At 44.8% G+C, this 22,285-nt stretch overlaps 1 protein-coding gene across 1 annotated transcript in view; it reads left to right on the plus strand.

The window, feature by feature from the left end:
* The window catches only part of GABBR2 (gamma-aminobutyric acid type B receptor subunit 2), a 422,876-nt gene that overhangs the window by 168,693 nt on the left and 231,898 nt on the right, over positions 1-22,285 (plus strand). Inside the window, exon 3 of the mRNA XM_023202917.2 lies at positions 9,469-9,639. Within this exon, the coding sequence (XP_023058685.1) occupies positions 9,469-9,639 (171 nt within the window). The remainder of the gene's footprint in view (positions 1-9,468; positions 9,640-22,285) is intronic.

Consider the following 22,285-nt stretch of genomic DNA (forward strand, 5'->3'; position numbering starts at 1 on the left):
ATTGGTCTATATCTCTGTTTTGGTACCAGTACCATGCTCTTTTGGTTACTGTAGCCTTGTAGTATAGTTTGAAGTCAGGTAGTGTGATGCCTCCAGCTTTGTTCTTTTGGCTTAGGATTGTCTTGGCAATATGGGCTCTTTGTTGGTTCCATATGAACTTTAAAGCAGATTTTTCCAATTCTGTGAAGAAACTCATTGGTAATTTGATGGGGATGGCATTGAATCTATAAATTACCTTGGGCAGTATGGCCATTTTCACAACATTGATTCTTCCTATCCATGAGCATGGTATGTTCTTCCATTTGTTTGTGTCCTCTTTTATTTCACTGAGCAGTGGTTTGTAGTTCTCCTTGAAGAGGTCCTTTACGTCCCTTGTAAGTTGGATTCCTAGGTATTCTGTTCTCTTTGACGTTATTGTGAATGGGAGTTCATTCATGATTTGGCTCTCTGTTTGTCTGTTACTGGTGTATAAGAATGCTTGTGATTTTTGCACATTGATATTGTATCCTGAGACTTTGCTGAAGTTATTTATCAGCTTAAGGAGGTTTTGGGCTGAGACGATGGGGTTTTCTAAATATACAATCATGTCATCTGCAAACAGGGACAATTTGACTTCTTCTTTTCCTAACTGAATACCTTTGATTTCTTTCTCTTGCCTGATTGCCCTGGCCAGAACTCCAACACTATGTTGAATAGGAGTGGTGAGAGAGGGCATCCCTGTCTTGTGCCAGTTTTCAAGGGGAATGCTTCCAGTTTTTGCCCATTCAGTATGATATTGGCTGTGGGTTTGTCATAAATAGCTCTTATTATTTTGAGATACGTTCCATCAATACCAAATTTATTGAGAATTTTTAACGTGAAGGGCTGTTGAATTTTGTCAAAAGCCTTTTCTGCATCTATTGAGATAATCATGTGGTTTTTGTCTTTGGTTCTGTTTATATGCTGGGTTATGTTTATTGATTTGCATATGTTGAACCAGCCTTGCATCCCAGGGATGAAGCCCACTTGATCATGGTGGATAAGCTTTTTGATGTGCTGCTGGATTCGGTTTGCCAGTATTTTGTTGAGGATTTTTGCATCGATGTTCATCAGGGATATTGGTCTAAAATTCTCTTTTTTGGTTGTATCTCTGTCAGGCTTTGGTATCAGGATGATATTGGCCTCGTAAAATGAGTTAGGGAGGATTCCCTCTTTTTCTATTGATTGGAATAGTTTCAGAATGAATAGTACGAACTCCTCCTTGTACCTCTGGTAGAATTTGGCTGTGAATCCGTCTGGTCCTGGACTTTTTTTGTTGGTAGGCTATTAATTATTGCCTCAATTTCAGAGCCTGCTATTGGTCTATTCAGGGATTCAACTTCTTCCTGGTTTAGTCTTGGGAGAGTGTAAGTGTCCAGGAAATTATCCGTTTCTTCTAGGTTTTCTAGTTTATTTGCATAGAGGTGTTTATAGTATTCTCTGATGGTAGTTTTTATTTCTTTGGGGTCAGTGTTGATATCCTCTTTATCATTTTTTATTGCATCTATTTGATTCTTCTCTCTTTTCTTCTTTATTAGTCTTGCTAACGGTCTATCAATTTTGTTGATCTTTTCAAAAAACCAACTCCTGGATTCACTGATTTTTTGGAGGGTTTTTTGTGTCTCTATCTCCTTCAGTTCTGCTCTGATCTTAGTTATTTCTTGCCTTCTGCTAGTTTTTGAATGTATTTGCTCTTGCTTCTCTAGTTCTTTTAATTGTGATGTTAGGGTGTCAGTTTTAGATCTTTCCTGCTTTCTTTTGTGGGCATTTAGTGCTGTAAATTTCCCTCTACACACTGCTTTAAATGTGTCCCAGAGATTCTGATATGTTGTATCTTTGTTCTCATTGGTTTCAAAGAACATCTTTATTTCTGCCTTCATTTCATTATGTACCCAGTAGTCATTCAGGAGCAGGTTGTTCAGTTTCCATGTAGTTGAGTGGTTTTGATTGAGTTTCTTAGTCCTGAGTTCTAGTTTGATTGCACTGTGGTCTGAGAGACAGTTTGTTATAATTTCTGTTCTTTTACATTTGCTGAGGAGTGCTTTACTTCCAGCTATGTGGTCAATTTTGGAATAAGTGTAATGTGGTGCTGAGAAGAATGTATATTCTGTTGAGTTGGGGTGGAGAGTTCTGTAGATGTCTATTAGGTCCACTTGGTGCAGAGTTGAGTTCAATTCCTGGATATCCTTGTTAACTTTCTGTCTCATTGATCTGTCTAATGTTGACAGTGGGGTGTTAAAGTCTCCCATTATTATTGTATGAGAGTCTAAGTCTCTTTGTAAGTCTCTAAGGACTTGCTTTATGAATCTGGGTGCTCCTGTATTGGGTGTATATATATTTAGGATAGTTAGCTCTTCCTGATGAATTGATCCCTTTACCATTATGTAATGGCCTTCTTTGTCTCTTTTGATCTTTGATGGTTTAAAGTCTGTTTTATCAGAGACTAGGATTGCAACCCCTGCTTTTTTTGTTCTCCATTTGCTTGGTAGATCTTCCCCCATCCCTTTATTTTGAGCCTATGTGTGTCTCTGCATGTGAGATGGGTCTCCTGAATACAGCAAACTGATGGGTCTTGACTTTTTTCCAATTTGCCAGTCTGTGTCTTTTAATTGGACCATTTAGTCTATTTACATTTAAGGTTAATATTGTTATGTGTGAACTTGATCCTGTCATTATGATATTAGCTGGTTATTTTGCTCGCTAGTTGATGCAGTTTCTTCCTAGCATCGATGGACTTTACATTTTGGCATGTTTTTGCAATGGCTGGTACCGGTTGTTCCTTTCCAAGTTTAGTGCTTCCTTCAGGATCTCTTGTAGGGCAGGCCTGGTGGTGACAAAATCTAAGCATTTGCTTGTCTGTAAAGGATTTTATTTCTCCTTCACTTATGAAACTTAGTTTGGCTGGACATGAAATTCTGGGTTGAAAATTCTTTTCTTTAAGAATGTTGAATATTGGCCCCCACTCTCTTCTGGCTTGGAGAGTTTCTGCTGAGAGATCTGCTGTTAGTCTGATGGGCTTCCCTTTGTGTGTAACCTGACCTTTCTCTCTGGCTGCCCTTAACATGTTTTCCTTCATTTCAGCTTCGGTGAATCTGACAATTATGTGTCTTGGAGTTGCTCTTCTCGAGGAGTATCTTTGTGGCGTTCTCTGTATTTCCTGAATTTGAATGTTGGCCTGCCTTACTAAGTTGGGGAAATTCTCCTGGATAATATCCTGAAGAGTGTTTTCCAACTTGGTTCCATTTTCCCCATCACTTTCAGGCACACCAGTCAGATGTAGATTTGATCTTTTCACATAATCCCATACTTCTTGGAGGCTTTGTTCATTTCTTTTTACTCTTTTTTCTCCACACTTCTCTTCTCGCTTCATTTCATTCATTTGATCTTCAATCGCAGATACTCTTTCTTCCAGTTAATCGAGTTGCTTACTGAAGCTTGTGCATTTGTCATGTATTTCTTGTGTTATGGTTTTCATCTCTATCAGTTCTTTTAAGATCTTCTCTGTATTGATTATTCTAGTTATCCATTCTTCCATTCTTTTTTCAAGGTTTTTAGTTTCTGTGCTCTGGTTACGTAGTTCCTCCTTTAGCTCTGAGAAGTTTGATTGACCGAAGACTTCTTCTCTCAACTCATCAAAGTCATTCTCTGTCCAGCTTTGTTCCGTTGCTGGCGATGAGCTGCATTCCTTTGGAGGGGGGAGATGCACTCTGATTTTTTGAATTTCCAGCTTTTCTGCCCTGCTTTTTCCCCATCTTTGTGGTTTTATCTGCCTTTGGTCTTTGATGATGGTGATGTACTTATGGGGTTTTGGTGTGGGAGTCCTTTCTGTTTGTTAGTTTTCCTTCTAACAGTCAGGACCCTCAGCTGTAGGTCTGTTGGAGTTTGCTTGAGGTCCACTCCAGACGCTGTTTGCCTGGGTATCAGCAGTAGAGGCTGCAGAAGATAGAATATTGCTGAACAGTGAGTGTTGCTGTCTGATTCTCGCTCTGGAAACTTCGTCTCAGGGGTGTACCCCGCCGTATGAAGTGTGAGGTGTCGGTCTGCACCTAGTGGGGGATGTCTCCCAGTTAGGCTACTGAGGGGTCAGGAACCCACTTGAGCCGGCAGTCTGTCTGTCCTCAGATCTCAACCTCTGTGCTGGGAGATCCACCGCTCTCTTCAAAGCCATCAGACAGGGGCATTTACCTCTGCTGAGGTTTCTGCTTCTTTTTGTTTAGCTATGCCCTGTCCCCAGAGGAGGAGTCTACAGAGGCAGGCAGGCCTTCTTGAGCTGTGGTGGCCTCCACCCAATTCGAGCTTCCTGGTGGCTTTGTTTACCCACTTAAGCCTCAGCAATGGCGGGCGCCCCTCCCTGAGCCTGGCTGCCGCCTTGCAGTTAAATCTCAGACTGCTGTGCTAGCAATGAGGAAGGCTCCGTGGGCATGGGACCCTCCAGGCCAGGTGTGGGATATAATCTCCTGGTGTGCCGTTTGCTAAGACTCTTGGTAAAGTGCAGTATTAGGGTGGGAGTTACCCGATTTTCCAGGTGTTTTCTGTCTCAGTTTCCCTTGGCTAGGAAAAGGGATTCCCTTCCCCCTTGTGCTTCCCAGGCGAGGCAGTGCCTCACCCTGCTTTAGCTCTGGCTGGTCGGGCTGCACCAGCTGACCAGCACCAATTGTCCCAGTACTCCCCAGTGAGATGAAACCCGGTACCTCAGTTGAAAATGCAGAAATCACCCATCTTCTGTGTCACTCACGCTGGAAGCCGGAGGCTGGAGCTGTTCCTATTCGGCCATCTTGGGCGTGCCCCCCCAAGGCCAAGTATTTACTACAGCAATAAACATATGTATTTTAAAATCTGTCTGTATGTTCTTTTCAAGATGTGTATTTAAAAATGATCTTAATAGAATACGAATAAAAGGAGGTTAAAAAAGTGACAGGCAAATGCAAGCAAAAATACAGTAAGGGTTGCCGTATTAATAACAAGTGAGATACAGTATCAAACAAAAAGCAATAAAATGACAAAGAGGTTTATTTTACCTTGATAAATATTTCAATCTTCACTTGCTCAATGAATATCTATTAAGTGCCTGTTATTTGCACTAGGCAAAAGTATACATTGCTGAAAACTGAAGATATAATTGTGATGAACATTTATGCTCAAAACAAGAAAAAAGGAACACATGTAAAGCAAAAACAGTTGAAATACATGAAGAAATGGTCAGAGACAATAGAGAAAAATTTAACAAACTTCTCAGCCTTTGATAGATGAAGTAAACAAAAATACAAAGCATATGATATAATTAGTTTGGTTATATCTATTATGCATAAGTAGTCTAATAAAGAATTCTATAGCTTATGACTAGAGATTTCATCTTTTTTCCAGCCACCATGGAACTTGTACAGAAGTTGATTGTATAATAGGCCACAAAGAAAATCTCAATAAATTCCAAAAGCAGACAATGCTCTTGCCAAATTCTCAAAATAATGCAATAAAACTAGAAATTATAACAAAACTATAAATTAAATTTTAAAATGCTCTCTGAAATAAATCCTTGGCTAGGAATTAACTTAGAGCCTCAATCACAATCTGTTCGTTATGTGAAACACGGCAGGAGAGCACAGAAAGCTTGGTCTCCAAGTTAGGGCCCTAATGCTCACAGCCCTGGTGGTGCCAGATGCTGGGTGACTGAGATAGGGGAAGAAGGCCTGGGGAGTATGTAGGAGGCAGGTAGGTAGTCATCTGTGGGAGCAAGTGCACTAGTGTTAGGGTCCTATAGACCCGGGTTCAAGTCCTGCTTCCACCTCTTATTAGCTATAGTGGAATTTTGATATCTCATTTCGGGGCTGCAGTCTGCTTATTCAAAACCAGGGGTGTTGAACTGCATCTGTGGCCCTCGATCCTCACTGAGCATCATAATCACCTGGAAAATTTTTAAATAATACTGATGCTTGGGCTAGATGCCCAGAGATTCTGATTCAGTTAGTTTGGAGTGGGACCAAGTCATCAGTATTCTTTAAAACCTCCCCAGATAACTCCAGTGTGCTGAGAACCCCAGAGCTAGATGATTTCTCAGATGTCTGTTAGTTCTGAAGTCCAGCAGTACTACTGGGCACCTGCAGTTTTTGCCCATGGAAGAAAGTTTCAGGAGACCAAAGCCAGAGAAACAGTGACGCAAAGCAATCTAATCAAAGCGTGCATTATCTCAAATGGTGCAGAAAATGTCAGCGCCAGTTAATATTTTGCACCCAACATGATTTAGACCCGGGGCACATATTGTACTTCAAGCCTATCGTAAACACAATGGGCCATTTATTCACTGAACAGTAACCACGGTAATTACCCACAGGGAAAACATATGAGGTTGTTCAAGCAACAATTAATTGTGGACCTGGAACTAATGGGACAATAACGGTAAAGTAGCAACCAGAGTGTGATTCAGAAATCACATCAGAAAACCAATATTTTCCAAATTGTATTAGATAAGCATTTTTGGGGATGTGATGGTGTATATGATGTCCCTGTCCTGAAATAGTTGCTCCCAGGTTTTTCTAATAGCTCCTTCCCCTACTGGTGAGCATAGGAGGTTTACAGTGTTGTTTTAATCTCGTGAGAAGAATCACAGACTGTAGGCTTGAGGGGACTATAGTGAGCTTCTATTTCCCGCACTCACTACGGGACCTAAATGTCACCTGAAGGCAGGTGCGCAGACCTTGATTTGGTTGGAATGATCCTCTTTGTTAGTCTGATGGAAGCCACTGATTCTTTTTTTCAGAAAAATGTGCATGTCTGTCTGCACATACGTGGTCATGCAAATGCCTTCCTACAGTTTTCAGGGGGTTCACAGACACTTTGAAGCTCTTCTGTTCTCACTAGGTTGTGGTCCAGTCTCTGCTTGCACACCTCCAGACACAGGTATCTCACTACTTCTGAGGGCAGGTTTTCCATGGCCAGACAACTCTAATGTGAGCGTTCCTCAGTGTGTCCAGTTGAAATTTCTCTCTCTCATTAGTCCTCTTCTATCCAGAATCTTTGAACATTGACAAAAGTCATTCTACCCTTGACCTTTACCGGTCTTGGGGTGTCTCTATCTTTGTTGGATCTTAGAAGTTGGTTTCTACAGGGGCTCTGTAGCTTCAGGTAATGGCTGAATTACTGCTGTGTGGTCAGCTCCAATAGATAGCAGATCCAGCAAGTCTAGATAGTGGCTGTCTACTCTCTAAACCGGACATGGAAGGGGACAAATCTCTACTTCACCCCACAAACTTTTGTAAGGGGAAAGTGGTTCTAGGGTGACAGAAGAAGCAATAAAGCAACTTCAGCTGGAGGCTGAAGGTACCAGTTGTCGTTTCCCCGGATGCTGAAATTGGACCCTAGGATCAGAGCTCCTGGGATAAGCAAGAGTTCGGGGAGGTGGCTGGTGGCAGCAAAGACTGAGCTTGTTTCATCCATGCCCTCTCTGGGTCAAAGGTTTGAATGAAACCTTTTTTAAAAGAAGAGAAGGAGGGAGGGAGGGAGGGAGGAAGGACAGAGAGACTAGAAGAAACCGTGGAGAAATTATTTTATAATCTCAGAGTAAGAGAGGCCTTTCTTAAATATGACATAAAACCTGAAGTCATAAAGGAAAAAAACTGATAAATTCATCCTCATAAAAAAAAAAAAAAAAACATGTCTACATGGAAATGGCGCTATAAACAACATCAAGAAACAAAGTACAAACTGGGAGGAAAATTAGCAACTTATAAAGGGTTAATTTTCTTAATATAAAAGATCATTTCTATAAACTGATAAGGAAGACTACAAGTCAAATTAGAAAACAAGCAAAAAATGTAAACAGTTTTCAGAAAGGAACTACCATTACTTTTACACATAGGAAGAAGCTGAGTGCAATGGCACTCCTGTAGTCATAGCGACTCAGGAGACTGAGGCCGGAGGCTTGAGCCCAGGGGTTCAAAACCAGACTAGGCAACATAGACCCCTTCTCTAAAAAGATTTTTAAATTAGCTAGGCATAGAGGCATACCCCTATAGGCCTAGCTACTCCGGAGACTGAGGCAGGTGGGGATCGCTGGAACCCAGGAGTTCCAGGCTGCAGTGAGCTATGATAGCACCACTGTACTCCAGTCTGGGCAACAGAATGGACCCTGTCTCTAAATAATAAATAAAATTTTAAAAAGTAGAAGAAATACTCAACCTCATTCACACTAAGAAAAATGCAAATTAGAACTATAACCAGATACCACCTTTTCACCATCATACTGCAGAGATCAAAAACTTTGATAACTACCTTCTGTGGCTCAGGCTGAGGGAAGGAACAGAGATCAGAGGAAGTGTTATGGAAGAGGTGACATTTAGGTTGGGCCTTCAGGGACAGACAATTAAAATCCAATTTAACAACTTAACTGGCACTTAAAAAGAAGAAATAATAAAGAGATCGATGGACAGCTTTGACTACCAAGTGTAAATTAAAATACACACACATAAAATATAAAGGCAAACACAAACTGAGATATTTGCAACAACTATAATAGCCTGAGTTTGAATGCTATACATATAAAATATCTTCATTAAATTCAATCGGAAAAGCATTAGAACACCACTCAAAAAATAAACAAAGGACATGAAAAAGTAATTGCTAAAATAGGATATGCTACTAGTTAATAACCATAGGAAAAAGTTCAGCATTATCTATAATCATGAATGCGATATGATTCAGGGTTTTATTTGGTGATAAATCATTATAAAATTAGAATAACATTTTTTACTCCCTCTGTTGGCAAAGATGTGGTGAGATTGGCCCTCTAATCATTCTTGGCTAGTAAATTTGCAAACTGATAAACTATTTTTTGGAAATAAGTATAGATCTTTAAAAACTCATATTCTTTATCTGGGAAATTTTACATCACAGACTCTATCTTACGGAAACATCCCAAAATATAGAACAAAAAATGCTATGTACAAAGATGCCTGTAGAATAATATGATGATAATGACAAATTAGAAATAATAGAAATAACCCCAAATTAGAAACGATTCAGTAAATTATGGTATATTCATATGCTGGAATATTGTGCAGCTATTATAATGTTTACAAAGAGTTTTTAAGGATACTGTTAAATGGGGAAAAACAGTTCAATTGTGCATGTAGAATGATTTCAGGATCTTTTTAAAAAATCCAATCACTGTGCATAGAAAAAGGACTGGGAAGGAATAGACGATAACATGAATGATGGTTCTTTAGGGAGGGGTAGATCATTGGCTATTTTTTCCCTTCTTTCTTCTTATTTTGCATTTTTAAACCTTCCCTTCCATTATGGTATGTTACTCTTACAATAAAAAAGTTTTAAAAATATCTGTCCCCATGTGTTTATGCTCCAAGTTGAAACTAACAGTCGCTATTCCAGTAGGAAAGATGCTGGGTCACAGCTGCGAGGCTCATCAGTAAGAAGTGTTGTCTCTTTTGTGTCTTTCAGCTTTCTTTTGCTGCAACCACGCCTGTTCTAGCCGATAAGAAAAAATACCCTTATTTCTTTCGGACCGTCCCATCAGACAACGCGGTGAATCCAGCCATTCTGAAGTTGCTCAAGCACTACCAGTGGAAGCGCGTGGGCACGCTGACGCAAGACGTTCAGAGGTTCTCTGAGGTACGCTCGGCTCGTGTGGACACGGCCTCCCTTGCTGCTTACTGCTGTCATCTAGCAAGAGGCAATGTGGCTTAGTCAGGGATGGGTACTGTCACAGGGCTTTTAAGCAAGTGTTGGTTAGTGCGATCAAAGCTGTTTCACCGTTGACAAAATAGAGCTGGTAGCTGAGGAATTTCACTGTGCATGGGACTGGTGGAAACCATCATCAGGAGTGAAACTTCCCTGTCATTCTTTTTATTGGCTACATCGTGTGGCTTATTCCCTCAGTGCCCCTGTGGGCTTGTCATTGTTACTGTTGCTGTCATGACCATCTAAGATCACAAAGTTCCACCAGGGGGTGTTCACCTGTGAGGAGAGTTTGGGGGAAGGGCTGGCTTGGACCGAAGATGCCAATGTCTCCCTGGATGGGGTAGAGTTTTGTTTGTTCTAAATGACTTACAAACACACCTTAATACATGGTAGGTGATTTTTTTGTTTTGTGTATGTGTTTTGTGGTGGGAAAAAAAAAGCCAAAATCGAGGTAGTAAAAATGTAAACTTGTTGCTTTGCCCCAAGCCACCTAAATCATGCTTTCTCTCTGAAAGTTAACTCCTGCTTTCACTGTGGGGTTCATCTGCCTAGAACTTTTTCAGTGTATTTGTTTTAAAGCCAAATGACTTCATACCATGTATATTCTTTTTTCACTTTACAACAGATCTTAGAAGCCTTGATTAACCTTATGGTTTAAAGGGACCTGGTGTTCTGTTAGATGAGTATATCGTAACTTACTGAGCCAGCCCCTCTGAACGTTGACCACTTTTCAATGGCACAGCCATACTCTCATGCCTAGGTGTGCGTCTCGGCAGTAGACTTCTAGAAGTGGAATTGCTGGGCCATTTAAAATTTTGAGAGGGACTGACCTCCAAAAAGGCAGCTCTAATTTCCAGTCCCACCAACAGCATTTGAAAATTCCCATTTTCACATATCCTTACTAACAGTGGATATTAGCCAATATTTGAAACATTAGCCTCACTCAGATGAGTACAAAATGACCCGTCTCTTTTCCCATTTGCTTTGTGCCTCCCACTTTCCTTTCTGTTCCCATGCGTGCTTTTGATACTTGGAGCCTCCAAAAACACAAGACAAACTAAGTGTTCTTAGCAGCCCAAGAGAAACAAACTTTAGCTGTGCGGAGAATTTCCATGTGTGAGTCAGGGGTCTAGACAGACCTCAGCGGGAGCGGTGGGGGCAGACACACAGCCTCCTACCAGCCTGGCAATGGGGAAAGGCCAGGCAGGGTGGCAAGAAAGTTGGGAGCAGAGCAGGGCTGGTAGTCAGCAGATCTGGTTTCCACTCCAGCTCTGCACTTACCTTTTGAGGTTCTTGCCCCTGTTACTTCCATGGGAAGGAGAGACCACTTCATACATTGGCTGTGTGACCTTGGAGAAGTTACCTCACTTCTCTGAGCTTCGATTCCTCTCCTGTAAAATGGGGACAATAACCTCTTGCATGCCTCCCTGCAGGGCTTCTGCCAAAATCCAATGAGTAATGGATTTGAAAGAGCTTTGTAAACTGTAAAGTTCATACACAGAGAGGGTTGTTTTTGGAGGTGCTTGAAAAGTGGAAGTGTTTGGCCCCACTGTCTGTGGGTATCCAAACAAGGCAAGCTTTTCCCAGGCAAGACTGCTCCTCATCTTCCCACCGCTCTGTTTCTCAGCCCCTAGGAGGAGGCACAATGGGAACTTGACCTCCAGCGGGAGTGACTCATTGCCAAACGCTAAAGAGGCTTTTGCTGAAAGGCCGCCTTCATAGAGAAGCGAGAAATGTTCTAAAATGAGAGTGAAACAGGTGGATGGTGGAGGATAGGAAGGACCCATCCCATGGCCCCATTAACAATGGACTTTGCCAGGATTTGGAGAGATCTGCTTTTTTCTTTTTCTTTTTTTCTTTCTTTCTTTCTTTTCTTTTGGGGGGGCGGGGGGCAAAGTCTCGCTCTGTCGCCAGGCTGGAGTGCATTGGCGTGATCTCGGCTCACTGCAACCTCTACCTCCTGGGTTTAAGTGATTCTCCTACTTCAGCCTCCCAAGTAGCTGGGACTACAGGCACGTGCCACCACACCCAGCTAATTTATGTATTTTTAGTGGAGATGGGGTTTCACCATATTGGCTAGGATGGTCTAGATCTCTTGACCTCTTGAACTGCCCACCTCGGCCTCCCAAAGTGCTGGGGTTACAGGCGTGAGCCACCGTGCCCGGCCAGACCTGGTTTTTTCTAATAGCATGTTTGGCTGTCAGAGCCTGAAGGACCCTTAGAGACATATCTCCTACCCTCTTCATTTTGTAGAAGGGGAAACCAAGGCCCAGAGAGGGAAGGGGACAAAGTTCAAGGTGTCAAGGCACCTCTGAAGTCATGAAAGATTGTTCACAGAAAAGTCAGGACTAAATGTTGGGGTCCTGAACCCCTCAGTTCAGACTTCCCATTGCTCCTTCTTTTCTTCTCTAGCTTCCTGGAATTGCATGGGAACTACCTGCCTCAAGAGGTTTGAAATTCCCACCAGACTGGGTCTAAAGAGGGTAAATTGTGGGCCCTGACATTGGTTGGGTGCCTTATAGATTCCCAAAAACTCTCACAGCCAGCCACCCTGTAAGGAGGAGTGATGGTTCCCATTTTACAGATGGGGAAACTGAGGTTTGCAGAGGGTGGGAGGCCTCTTGCCCCAGGGCACATGCTGGTAAAGAGCAGAAGCTGTACCGTCAGGCTGTTGTGTGTCCTCGCTACATGATCCTCACTGGGTAATCTCAGGTCTTGCCTGCTGGGTAGCACGTCTTTCCCCTTGCACAGCCGTCAGGGCCCTCAGCCAGGGTTTCAGGGCATCTCAGTGGGAAACCTCTTCTCCCGAGGACAGGATGCTGCTTGCTGGTATTGCCGGCAAGGACCCCTCTTGATTTAAATCTCTCAGCCCAGCTGACTCCTCTCTGTGCCCAAGGGCTTTGGCATCCCTCTCTCAATGTCTGGGCTGCATCGCTGGAGTGCAGGCCCTGGAAACTTGCCAGGGGCTAACAGCTTTTCCTGAGTGCAAAGGAAACTGGATTCCTTTTATGAAACTGGTCGATCAGCAGCATCAAGCACTTCTGTTCCGGACCGGTGCACTGGAAGGAATGTCAAGTGAAAGCAATCCTGAAGTCGGAGGGGGTGGTGGAGGGGCTTTACTCCCACGGAGCTTATTATTGTGGCATTGGGACGGTGGAAGGGATAGAGGGCTGAGGGCCATCCCACCTAGGGACCAGCTGCTCCTGTGAGAACCCCCAACCCCTCAGATTCAAGGTAAATGCATGGTAACCCAGACGCTGCTCAGGACTTGGGTCCGAGGTACTGATCTCTAGGCCCACTTTGGCCAAGCATGGCTGTGTGACCCCAGGCAATTCACTTTCCCATGCTGATCCTAGGATGTATCAGATCTAGAGCTGCTGCTGGGACCAGGGTTCCATGGAGAGAATTGGTGGCTGGACAGTTTCAACTTGCTCTGCCATGCTCCCTCTGGATGAAAGATATAAATGAAATAAAAGAAGAAGGACTTGGTACCAGATGGGCTGATCTCTGAGTCCAGATTTGCTAAGTGATGACTATGAGATCCTAGGCCTCGTAGAGATCCAGTTTTCCCTTGTATAAAATGGGACTATTTATCCTACCTCGCAGGTACTGAAGATGAGATGGTTACGTGAGAAAACAGAAATGAAAGATCTGTGCATAGTAGGTGCTCACTAAATAGCCATTTGCTTCTCCAGGTATTCATGGGGCAAACTGGGAATGCATGTCCATTCACTCAAAAAATCAGTGTGGCCTCCTGTGTGCCATGGTCTGTGATAGGCCCTGTGCTGTGGAGGACCAGAGATCAATGACACTGGCTGCGGGTGAGTGGTGAGGCTTCCTACATTGAGTTCTCAACTCTGGCTCCTTGCTAGAATCACCAGGGAAATTTTGTTTTTAATACAAAATAAAATGTGCATTTTTGGATTTTCTTCCGTTTCCTTTTCTTCACTTTTAATAGCCTTATTGAGATATAATTTACATACCATACAGTTCATCTGTTGTTAATGTACAGTTCAATTATTTTTTATAAATTTTTTATGTTGGGCAGGTGTGGTGGCTCACGCCTATAATTCCATCAGTTTGAGAAGCCACAGCAGGAGGATTGCTTGAGCCCAGGAGCTCGAGACCAGCCTGGACAACATGACAAAACCCTGTCTCTACAAAAAGAATACAAAAATTAGCTGGGCATGAGGGTGCACACCTATAGTTCCAGCTACCTGAGAGGCTTCAGCCCAGGAGTTCAAGGCCGCAGTGAGCTATGATTGCACTACTGCACACTTTAACTTGGGAGACAGTGAGACCCTGTCTCAAAAAAAAAAAAAAAAAAAAAAAGAAGTATGTATTTGTGCAACCATCGCCACAATCCAGTTTTAGAACACTTCATCACTCTAAAAACTCCCATGTGCCCATTTGTAGTCAGTTCCACCCCCCAGCCCCAGGAATAGTTTTACCTTTTCTGGAAATTTCCTATAAATGGGATTAAAGAACACGCAGTCTTCTGCGTCTGGCTTCTTTCAGTTAGTGCGGTGTTTGAGGCCCATCATGCTGTGGCATGTGGCAGTGGTTTGTTTCTTTCTACTGCTGAGTGGTAATACCCTCTATAGATGGAGCATCTGGGGAGCCTTGAAAATCCTGATGCCCGGGTCATCCCCAGAGCAATCACACTGAATGACCCTGGCATTGGAGCCTGTCCAAGCTCTCCAGGTGGCTTCAGTGTGCCGCCAGCGTTGAGAACCCCTGTCCTGCATGATTGGCTGGGAGTCAGGAGCTCAGGGTGGAAGTGACACCCTCTGGTGGTGGGAGACCTTGAGCTCAAAGTAGCCCCATTCTACCTGGTGGCCTCCGTTTACTTGGTGGCCCTCAGCAGGCCTGGGGACAGAGGAGCAGGATGGAGAAGGTGGAGGGAGGCCTTGATCCAGCACTAGGGCTGGATCACAGCCAGATGGAAGACAACAGTGGGGGTGTGAAGAGTTGGGGTGGTCCACGAAGTCTGGGTTGGAGAGGGATAAGCAGGCAAGTAACCCACGTGCACATTGCGGGGCTGCAGTAAGGAGCTGGAGTGTTGGGAGGCTGTGGACAGAGCCAGAAGAGGAGCATAAGTACTGAGAGGCCAGGCCCTCGTGATGTGTGAAGACCCCTTGTGGCATGGAGGTGCCGGTCACTGGAATTCAGGGCAAGGAGCTGAGAGGCCATTGTGCTAAGTGCCATTACATGGGCACTGCAGGCCCAGGAGGGAGATAGAGCTTGAGGTAGAGAGGAAGGCAGTGGGCAGGGGATGCCTAGGAAGACAGCAGAGGGAGGCAGGGGCATTTGGGTCTCTCTCCCTTTTCAAGTCTTACGATCTACCCAGCCATCCTCACCAAGTTATTCTTTGGGCTCTCAATTCTGTGTTGCAGCTAACCAACTAAGTGCTTAAGTGCCCACAAATCAATCACTTGCCGTCTCTGGGTCTCAGCTTCCCCTTCTGTAAGCTAAGAGAATTGGGCCAGTTGACCTCTAAGATCCCTCCTAGCTCAAAGAATTTTGGATTCTAGGATGTGAGCTTATGGACACCTGGCCTTTGACCCTGATCCTGCCATTCCCAGCTACATGGCCATGAGAATTACTTAGCCTCTTTGTGCCTCTGTTCTGTTTAAGAGACTAGTTTTAGAGGATTTTCGATTCATAGCAAAACTGAGAGGAAGGTACAGAGATTTCCCACACGCTCCCTGCCGCCACACAGGCACAGCTTCCTCATTGTCACCATCCCTGTCAGAGTGGCCCATTTGTTACAAGTGATGAATCTCCATTGACACGGCATCATCACCCAGACTCCAGAGTTTACATTAGGGTTCACTCTTGGTGGGATATGTTGAATGCTTTTGGACAAATGCATAATGACATGTATTCATCATTATAGTATCAAAGTATTTTCACAGCCCTAAAAGTCCTCTGTCTTTTTACTAATTCCCCATAGTTTTGCCTTTTCCATAATGTTGTTTAATTGGAATCATACAGAATATAGCCTTTTCAGATTGGCTTATTTCCCTTCTTTAATATGCATTTAACTTTCCTCCATGTCTTTTCATTGCTTCATAGCTTGTTCAGTTTTAGTGCTGAATTAACACAGCTGTCCCTTAGGAACCATGGGGGATTGGTTCCAGGACCCCCGTGGGTACCAAAATCTGAGGATGCTCAAGTCCCTGATATAAAATGGTGTAGTGTTTGCATATAGCCCATGCACATCCTCCCATATTCTTTAAATTATCTCTAGATTACCTTTAATACCTAATACAGTGTAAATGCTAGGTAAATAGTTGTTACACTGCATTGGGGTTTTTTGCGTGTTATTTTTTTGTTGCTCTGTTATTTATTTATTTATTTATTTATTTTTTAAATATCCTCCATCCTGACTGAGTGTGGTGGCTCATGCCTGTAATCCCAGCACTCTGGGAGGCTGAGGTGGGCAGATCACCTGAGGTCAGAAGTTCAAGACCAGCCTGGCCAACATGGTGAAACCCCATCTCTACTAAAAATACAAAAAAAAAAAATGAGCTGGGCATGGTAGCGGGTGCCTGTAATCTCCACTACTTGGGTGGCTGAGGCAGGAGAATCACTTGAATCTGAGAGATGGAGGTAGCAGTGAGCTGAGATGGCACCACTGTCCTCCAGACCGGCAACAGAGTGAGACTCTGTCCCCTCCCTGCCATAACCCCCTTGCCCCCCGCCGGGAAAAAAAAAAAAAATCCTTGCTCCATGGTTGGTTGAATCCATGGACGACGAGCCTGTGGTTACCAAAGGTCAACAGTATCCATTGTCAGGATGTACCACAGTTTATCCATTCACCTACTGAAGGATATCTTGGTGACTTCTAAGTTTTTGCAATTATTAATAAAGCTGCTCTAAACATCCATGCGCAGGATTTTGTGTGGACACCAGATTTCAGCTTCTTTGCGTAAATACCAAGGAGTTCCATTGCTGGATCATCTGGTAAGGGTATGTTTCATGTTGTAAGAAAATGCCAAACTGTCTTCCAAAGTGGCTGTACCATTTTGCATTCCCACTAGCAATGAATGAGTTTCTGTCACTCCCCATCCTCTCCAGTATTTGGTATCGTCAGTGTTCTGGAGTTTGGCCATTCTAATAGATATGCAGTGGTATCTTGTTGTTTTAATTTGCATTACCCTCATGTCATATGATGTGGAGCATCTTTTCATAGGCTTCTTTGCCATCTTTTTTTCATCTTGAGCATAAGGATAATAATAGCATCTACCTCTTAGGGTTTTTGGGAGGATTCAATGTGTTAGGATACTTAAAGTCCTAAGAAAAGTGCCTGGCTCATCCTTAGCGCCATGCAAGGGGCAGCTGTTGTTTTTATTATCATCCAGAATCAGGTTCCTTAGCCCGTGGCTGGCCCCCATTCAGGAGCCCCACTGCATGGCTGAATTTCTGTGCCTGCCATGAGCATGGCTGCCTTTCCCTTTTCTCCCTCCAAGCTCCAAGACTCCCCACCTAGTCACTGGACCTCAGTGATCTCGAGGCTTCTGAGGCTGACCTTTTCATACTGATGACCTCATTCAAGTGGCAGACCCCACTGAGGTGAGGCCCTTAATCTGCCCAAGACCAAAAGGTCACCAGTTGCAGAGTTTCCTCTTCAAAGCACCTGCCCTTTCAGGCCCTCCAGGGCCCTGCCTGGCCCTTTGAAACCTTCCCCCCTTGCTAAGTTGCCATCTGCCCCAACAAAAGGGCCTCAGGTCAACTCCTCTAAAGTTACTACTTACTCTTCCAGAGTAGTTGTCTGGGAGACACTTCTGTAGGGAAGGACAGGGAGATCGTGGGCTTGCATCTGATCTAGAAGCCTCTCTTGTTAGAATCATCATCCTCTCCTGCTGCTCTGAGCAGGAACAAGCTCCTTAGCATGGCTAGAGACCCTTTATGGTCTCCCTGAGGCCTCCTCCTCTGTCTCACCTGCAGTCACTTCTTCCTTTGCCCCTTTGGTCCAGCCACACCTCCATGCTGGCTTCTTTCCTGGCAGGAACATCCTGCCCTCCATCTGGCTCAACCTCCCCAGCTGACTCCAGGTATGCTGTCTCTGTGCTCTTCCTCCTCAGTTTTCTCCCCATACCAGTTCTTTGCATGATGCAGCACAAGACATCATTTGCTTCCTCATCTCTCACCCACTGTTACCGGACTGGAGATGAGATGAGATGATGGATGGGAGTCACAGCGGATGCCTGTGTCCCCTCACCCTGCATGCTCCCTGGTACAGGCGTGTTCAGTGAGGATTTCGGTACATGATTCCTGATCCATTAGGCCAGATTCTTAGGGACAAATGCAGTTCTTTCCCTCCTGTTGTCCTGAGTCCACCTGTTCCTGGGACGGTGAGATGAAGGTGTAAGGGGTGCAGAGAAACCCCAGCCCCAGCATCCAGGCTTGTGATGAGTCGATTCCCCCTCTTGACTGCCTCCTGCCTGAGTCACCTGGGCCATCGGAAGAGCAGCAGGGAATGACGGATGATTCTAACAAGAGTGACCCGTAGGTTAGATGCAAGCCCAGGGTCTCCCTGTCCTCTCCTGCAGGAGTGTCTCCCGGGATACTGCTCTGGAAGAGTAAGCAGTAACTCTAAAGGAGCTGACCCGAGGCCCCTTTGGTGGGACAGATGGCAACTTGGCAAGGGGGTGTGGTCGCAAAGGGCCAGGCAGTTCTGGAGAGCCAACAAGTCTGACTTCTGCAGAATTCTACGCAGGTCATGCCATCATTTCTCAACTTGAAGTCTTTTTTGGATGTGACATTGTTTGTTGGTGGAAATTCTTCTAGAGATCTCAGTGGAAAGTTCTGGACCAGCCACGGGCATCAATAGTCCCAAGGAACCTGCCATGTGGTTGCTTATAGGTGATGTTGGTGTTAGGCTTTGGGGATGCACACATGGTTGTTTGTGTCTAAGTTAATTTTCCTGACTCTGTCATCCTGGGAGAATTTTTTCCTGAGTTGTTAATGCTTCAGAATACTCTCTTTTCAGGATTGGGCAATACTGACTTCTACACCAGTGGTTCTCAAAGTGTGGTCCCTGGACTAGCATCATCAGCAGGACCACCTGGGCTCTGTTCCAGCCCCAGTGAATCAGACACTGTGGGATGGGCTCAGCTTTATGATTCTGATGCAGCTAGAGTTTGAGAACCACTGCACTGAAGGAATTGACAGCCTTCAGGTGGGACCACTGTGCTCCCAAGCTCACTTCAGCTAAGAACAAGGCCAAGCACACTTGGAGGGTGGAGCCACCTCTGAGCTCTGCCCTTGGCATCCTTCCTGGCTGCAGGATCACCTGGGCTGCCAGTGTATCTGCAGATCTTTTCTCATTAGGAGACAGAGGGGACTCCCGACAGATCAGATTCTAATCCTAATCGTACTAGTGCCCCACCTCTGGTCCCAACTTTTATCTGAAGAACTTACTAATGCTTTTAGGTGACTTGGCTGCCTGCCCAAGCAAGCATCCTCTCCTTCTCTGTGCTCTTCCCTCGAGCTCTGCAAGGGGCCAGGCCTGCAGGTCAGCCAGCTGGAACAACTTCTTCTCTGTCCTGTCCAGACCTTGGTGGCTGTTTATGGCAGCCTCTTTGGCATTTGAAGGGTTGGGGTAGGTCCATTATTTCCCAGAGATGTTTTAAATATGTGATATGATTTTTGTATAATTTTAATAGCTCTGTATTTGTGTTATACACTAGGAAAAAGTAAAATGATGACTAGCACATCAAAACTGTACTTCATGGATGTTATTGCTTAGGATGGAACCCCTGTTTAAAAAGTGAGACCGTTCAGTTGAAAATACTAATTAATGCTTGCATAGGTGGTGCACAGACACGGTGAAATGGCCTCTAAGAGGTGCAGGAGTGACTGAAGTTTGGGGACCACTGGGATGAATAAAAAGCACTTAGCTGCCTGTTTATTTAACTCATGAGGGTAGGTGGGTGAAGGGTGGAGAGTGGGACTGGCAATAGGCTTCTCCTTGAAGCTCTGATCCAAAGCAGATAGTCAATGGGAGAGGCATTTGACCAATGTCAAGAATCAGCCCCGCAGGCCTTCAGTCTTCTGCTGAGGCTCCATAGGGACAGATCCTGGGGTTTAAGCAACACTTGTTCTTTCATGCGAATGTCCCCCATGGGAAGTGCAGCCCACTAGCAGGTGCTCTGTCCTACCCACCCTGGCAGAGTGGGAAGACCCCCCCCTGGGCGAGTGCCACCGCCTGTCAGGGACTCCAGTTTCTAGTGCTTCTGCCATCTTGGAGCAGTGTGTGTACATCTGCTGCATTTCCAGGATGTTTTGCTCAGTGGTGGCTGCCATGGCTAAGCCTGCTGAAGAGAAGACAGATGTCCGAGCTTGGATGCCTTTGTCTGGCTCAGAGCTCCTGCCCTCGGAACAGATGGCCCACTAGTCTCCTCCTCCCTCCACTCCAGAGCAGAGAGAAGATGGCTGTCCCATTTGTGGTTCAAAAGGAAGACCTCGGGACCTAGTGGATGGTTCCCTCTAACATTCCACACCAGATCCTCAGAGTGGAGTCCTTCTCTCCACTCCACACGGACCCCGCTCAGAGAGGCTAGGGTGACTGGCCATGGGTCTCTGGTGCCAATGCCAGGCTCCTGAAGGGCTGGGTGAGTGTTGCACTCTGTGCTCAAGAGGGCATGTGATATTAGATTAATAGATCCTCCACTGAAGCTGTGAGGATCCTGGAACACAGCATTGACTGAGTGTGCCTTCTTTGCAACAGTCCACAGGAGATCTCTGGGGGAAAGGACCATCCACAGTGACCTCAGAACCCTCACCAGGGACACTTCCTGGTGCCCCCTGTCCAGCCCCAGGCCAGGCTCCCAGGGCAGGACTCAAGCCCTGTGAAGCACTCCCCGACATCAGGACCTCAGGAGGAGGAAAATGTGATTAAAATCTCATCTGCCGGTTGTTGAGAACCTACTATGTGTGCCAGGTAGTTATGTTCAATTCTCCAGCATGGTGTGGTCTCCTTTTTTTTTTTTTTTTTTTTTTTTTTTTGAGACAGGGTTACCCTCTGTCATCCAGATTGGAGTACAGTGGTGCAGTCATAGCTCACTGCAGCCTGAAAATCCTGGGCTCAAGCGATCTTCTGTCTCAGGTTCCCGAACAGCTGAGACTACAGGCACACGCCACCACGCCTGGCTATTTTTATTTTATTTTATTTTTTGTTGAGACAGAGTCTCATTTTGTTGCCCAGGCTGGTCTCGAACTTCTGGGCTCAAATGATCCTCCCACCATGCTGGTATTACAGGCGTGAGCCACAGCACCTGGCGCTGTCTCCCTTTTATAGAGCGGACTTCCTCAGGGAGGATTAAGTAATTGCCAGGGTCTCACAGCCATGAAGTGGCGAGTATAGACATGAACCCCGGTTTGTGCCTACCCTTGTGGAGAAGAGGAAGCCAGGAGTCTGGGGCCAATATCCCCCAAGTCCCTGCACCCCACCTACCACAGAAGCAGGGAGGTGAATATATAGGCTGATCAACCATGTCTCAAGGGGACCTCTTCACAGTCCTTTGGAATTTTTGACGTGGGATCCTGCATTGAATTTTTATTATTTCCCAAGTTGGGAATCTCAGAGCAGAGCACTGTCCCTTCACGCTGCTCCTACCACCCTTCCCGGGACGCGTTGTTTCTGCCGGTCCTCTTGGCTGACAGGATAGTGCATCTTGTAGTGTGTAGGTTCCCTAGAGCTATTCTGGTACATTCTGGCTGCGGTTTCTCCCCCAAGGCCCATCTGCCAGGCTTGGGTAGTGCCAGAGCTGCATGAGCAAAGCAGCGGAGTTGGGAAGGTGTGTGGAACCTTCAGGAAACAGCAAAGAGTCTGTTGGGGCTCCATAGCTCCATGAACAGAATGAGAAGTGGAAGGATGAGCTGGGAGGCAAGAAGGATGGTGAAGACCCCTGCCTGCCTCTAAGTTGGGACTTTACCTGTCAGCAGTCAGGAACCACGGATGGTTTTAAAATGAGAAGTGAGATAGGAGCAGCACTGAGGGCCAACTGGGAGGAGCCGACCAGAGGCTGTGAAAGCAGCCAGGAGGTTACTACAGTAATTCAAGGGGAAAACAAGAAGATTGCAGTTACTTTCTTACCATAAAAATGTCAAGTTCTTTTTTGTGGTTATTTTTATTTTAAAGTACTAATTATTGTTTTTTAATTGTGATATGGATATGTAGTCAGTGCAGAAAACTTTGAATAAAAATGTCAAGTTCTTTTTTGTGGCTATTTTTATTTTAAAGTACTAATTATTGTTTTTTAATTGTAATATGGATATGTACTCAATGCAGAAAACTTTGAAAACACAAAAAAGCACAAAGGAAAATTTAAAATTGGCCATAACCTACCCACTGAAAGGTCATCATTAACATCTTGGCTGATGTCTTTACCATTTTTTCAATGCACATAAATGAATGTGTGTAAATAAATACATGCTCTTGCTATTGAAATGGCTTCTTAACAATGCCGGGGGAATGTTTTCTCAGGTCAGCAAATGTTCTACGTGACTCCGCATGGCTACAGCGCTTCTTGACCCCAATCTGTGCCATAGCCCTGATGTGTTTTGA

The sequence above is a fragment of the Piliocolobus tephrosceles genome, chromosome 14 (genome assembly GCF_002776525.5).
Source record: "Piliocolobus tephrosceles isolate RC106 chromosome 14, ASM277652v3, whole genome shotgun sequence".
Classification (NCBI taxonomy): domain Eukaryota; kingdom Metazoa; phylum Chordata; class Mammalia; order Primates; family Cercopithecidae; genus Piliocolobus; species Piliocolobus tephrosceles.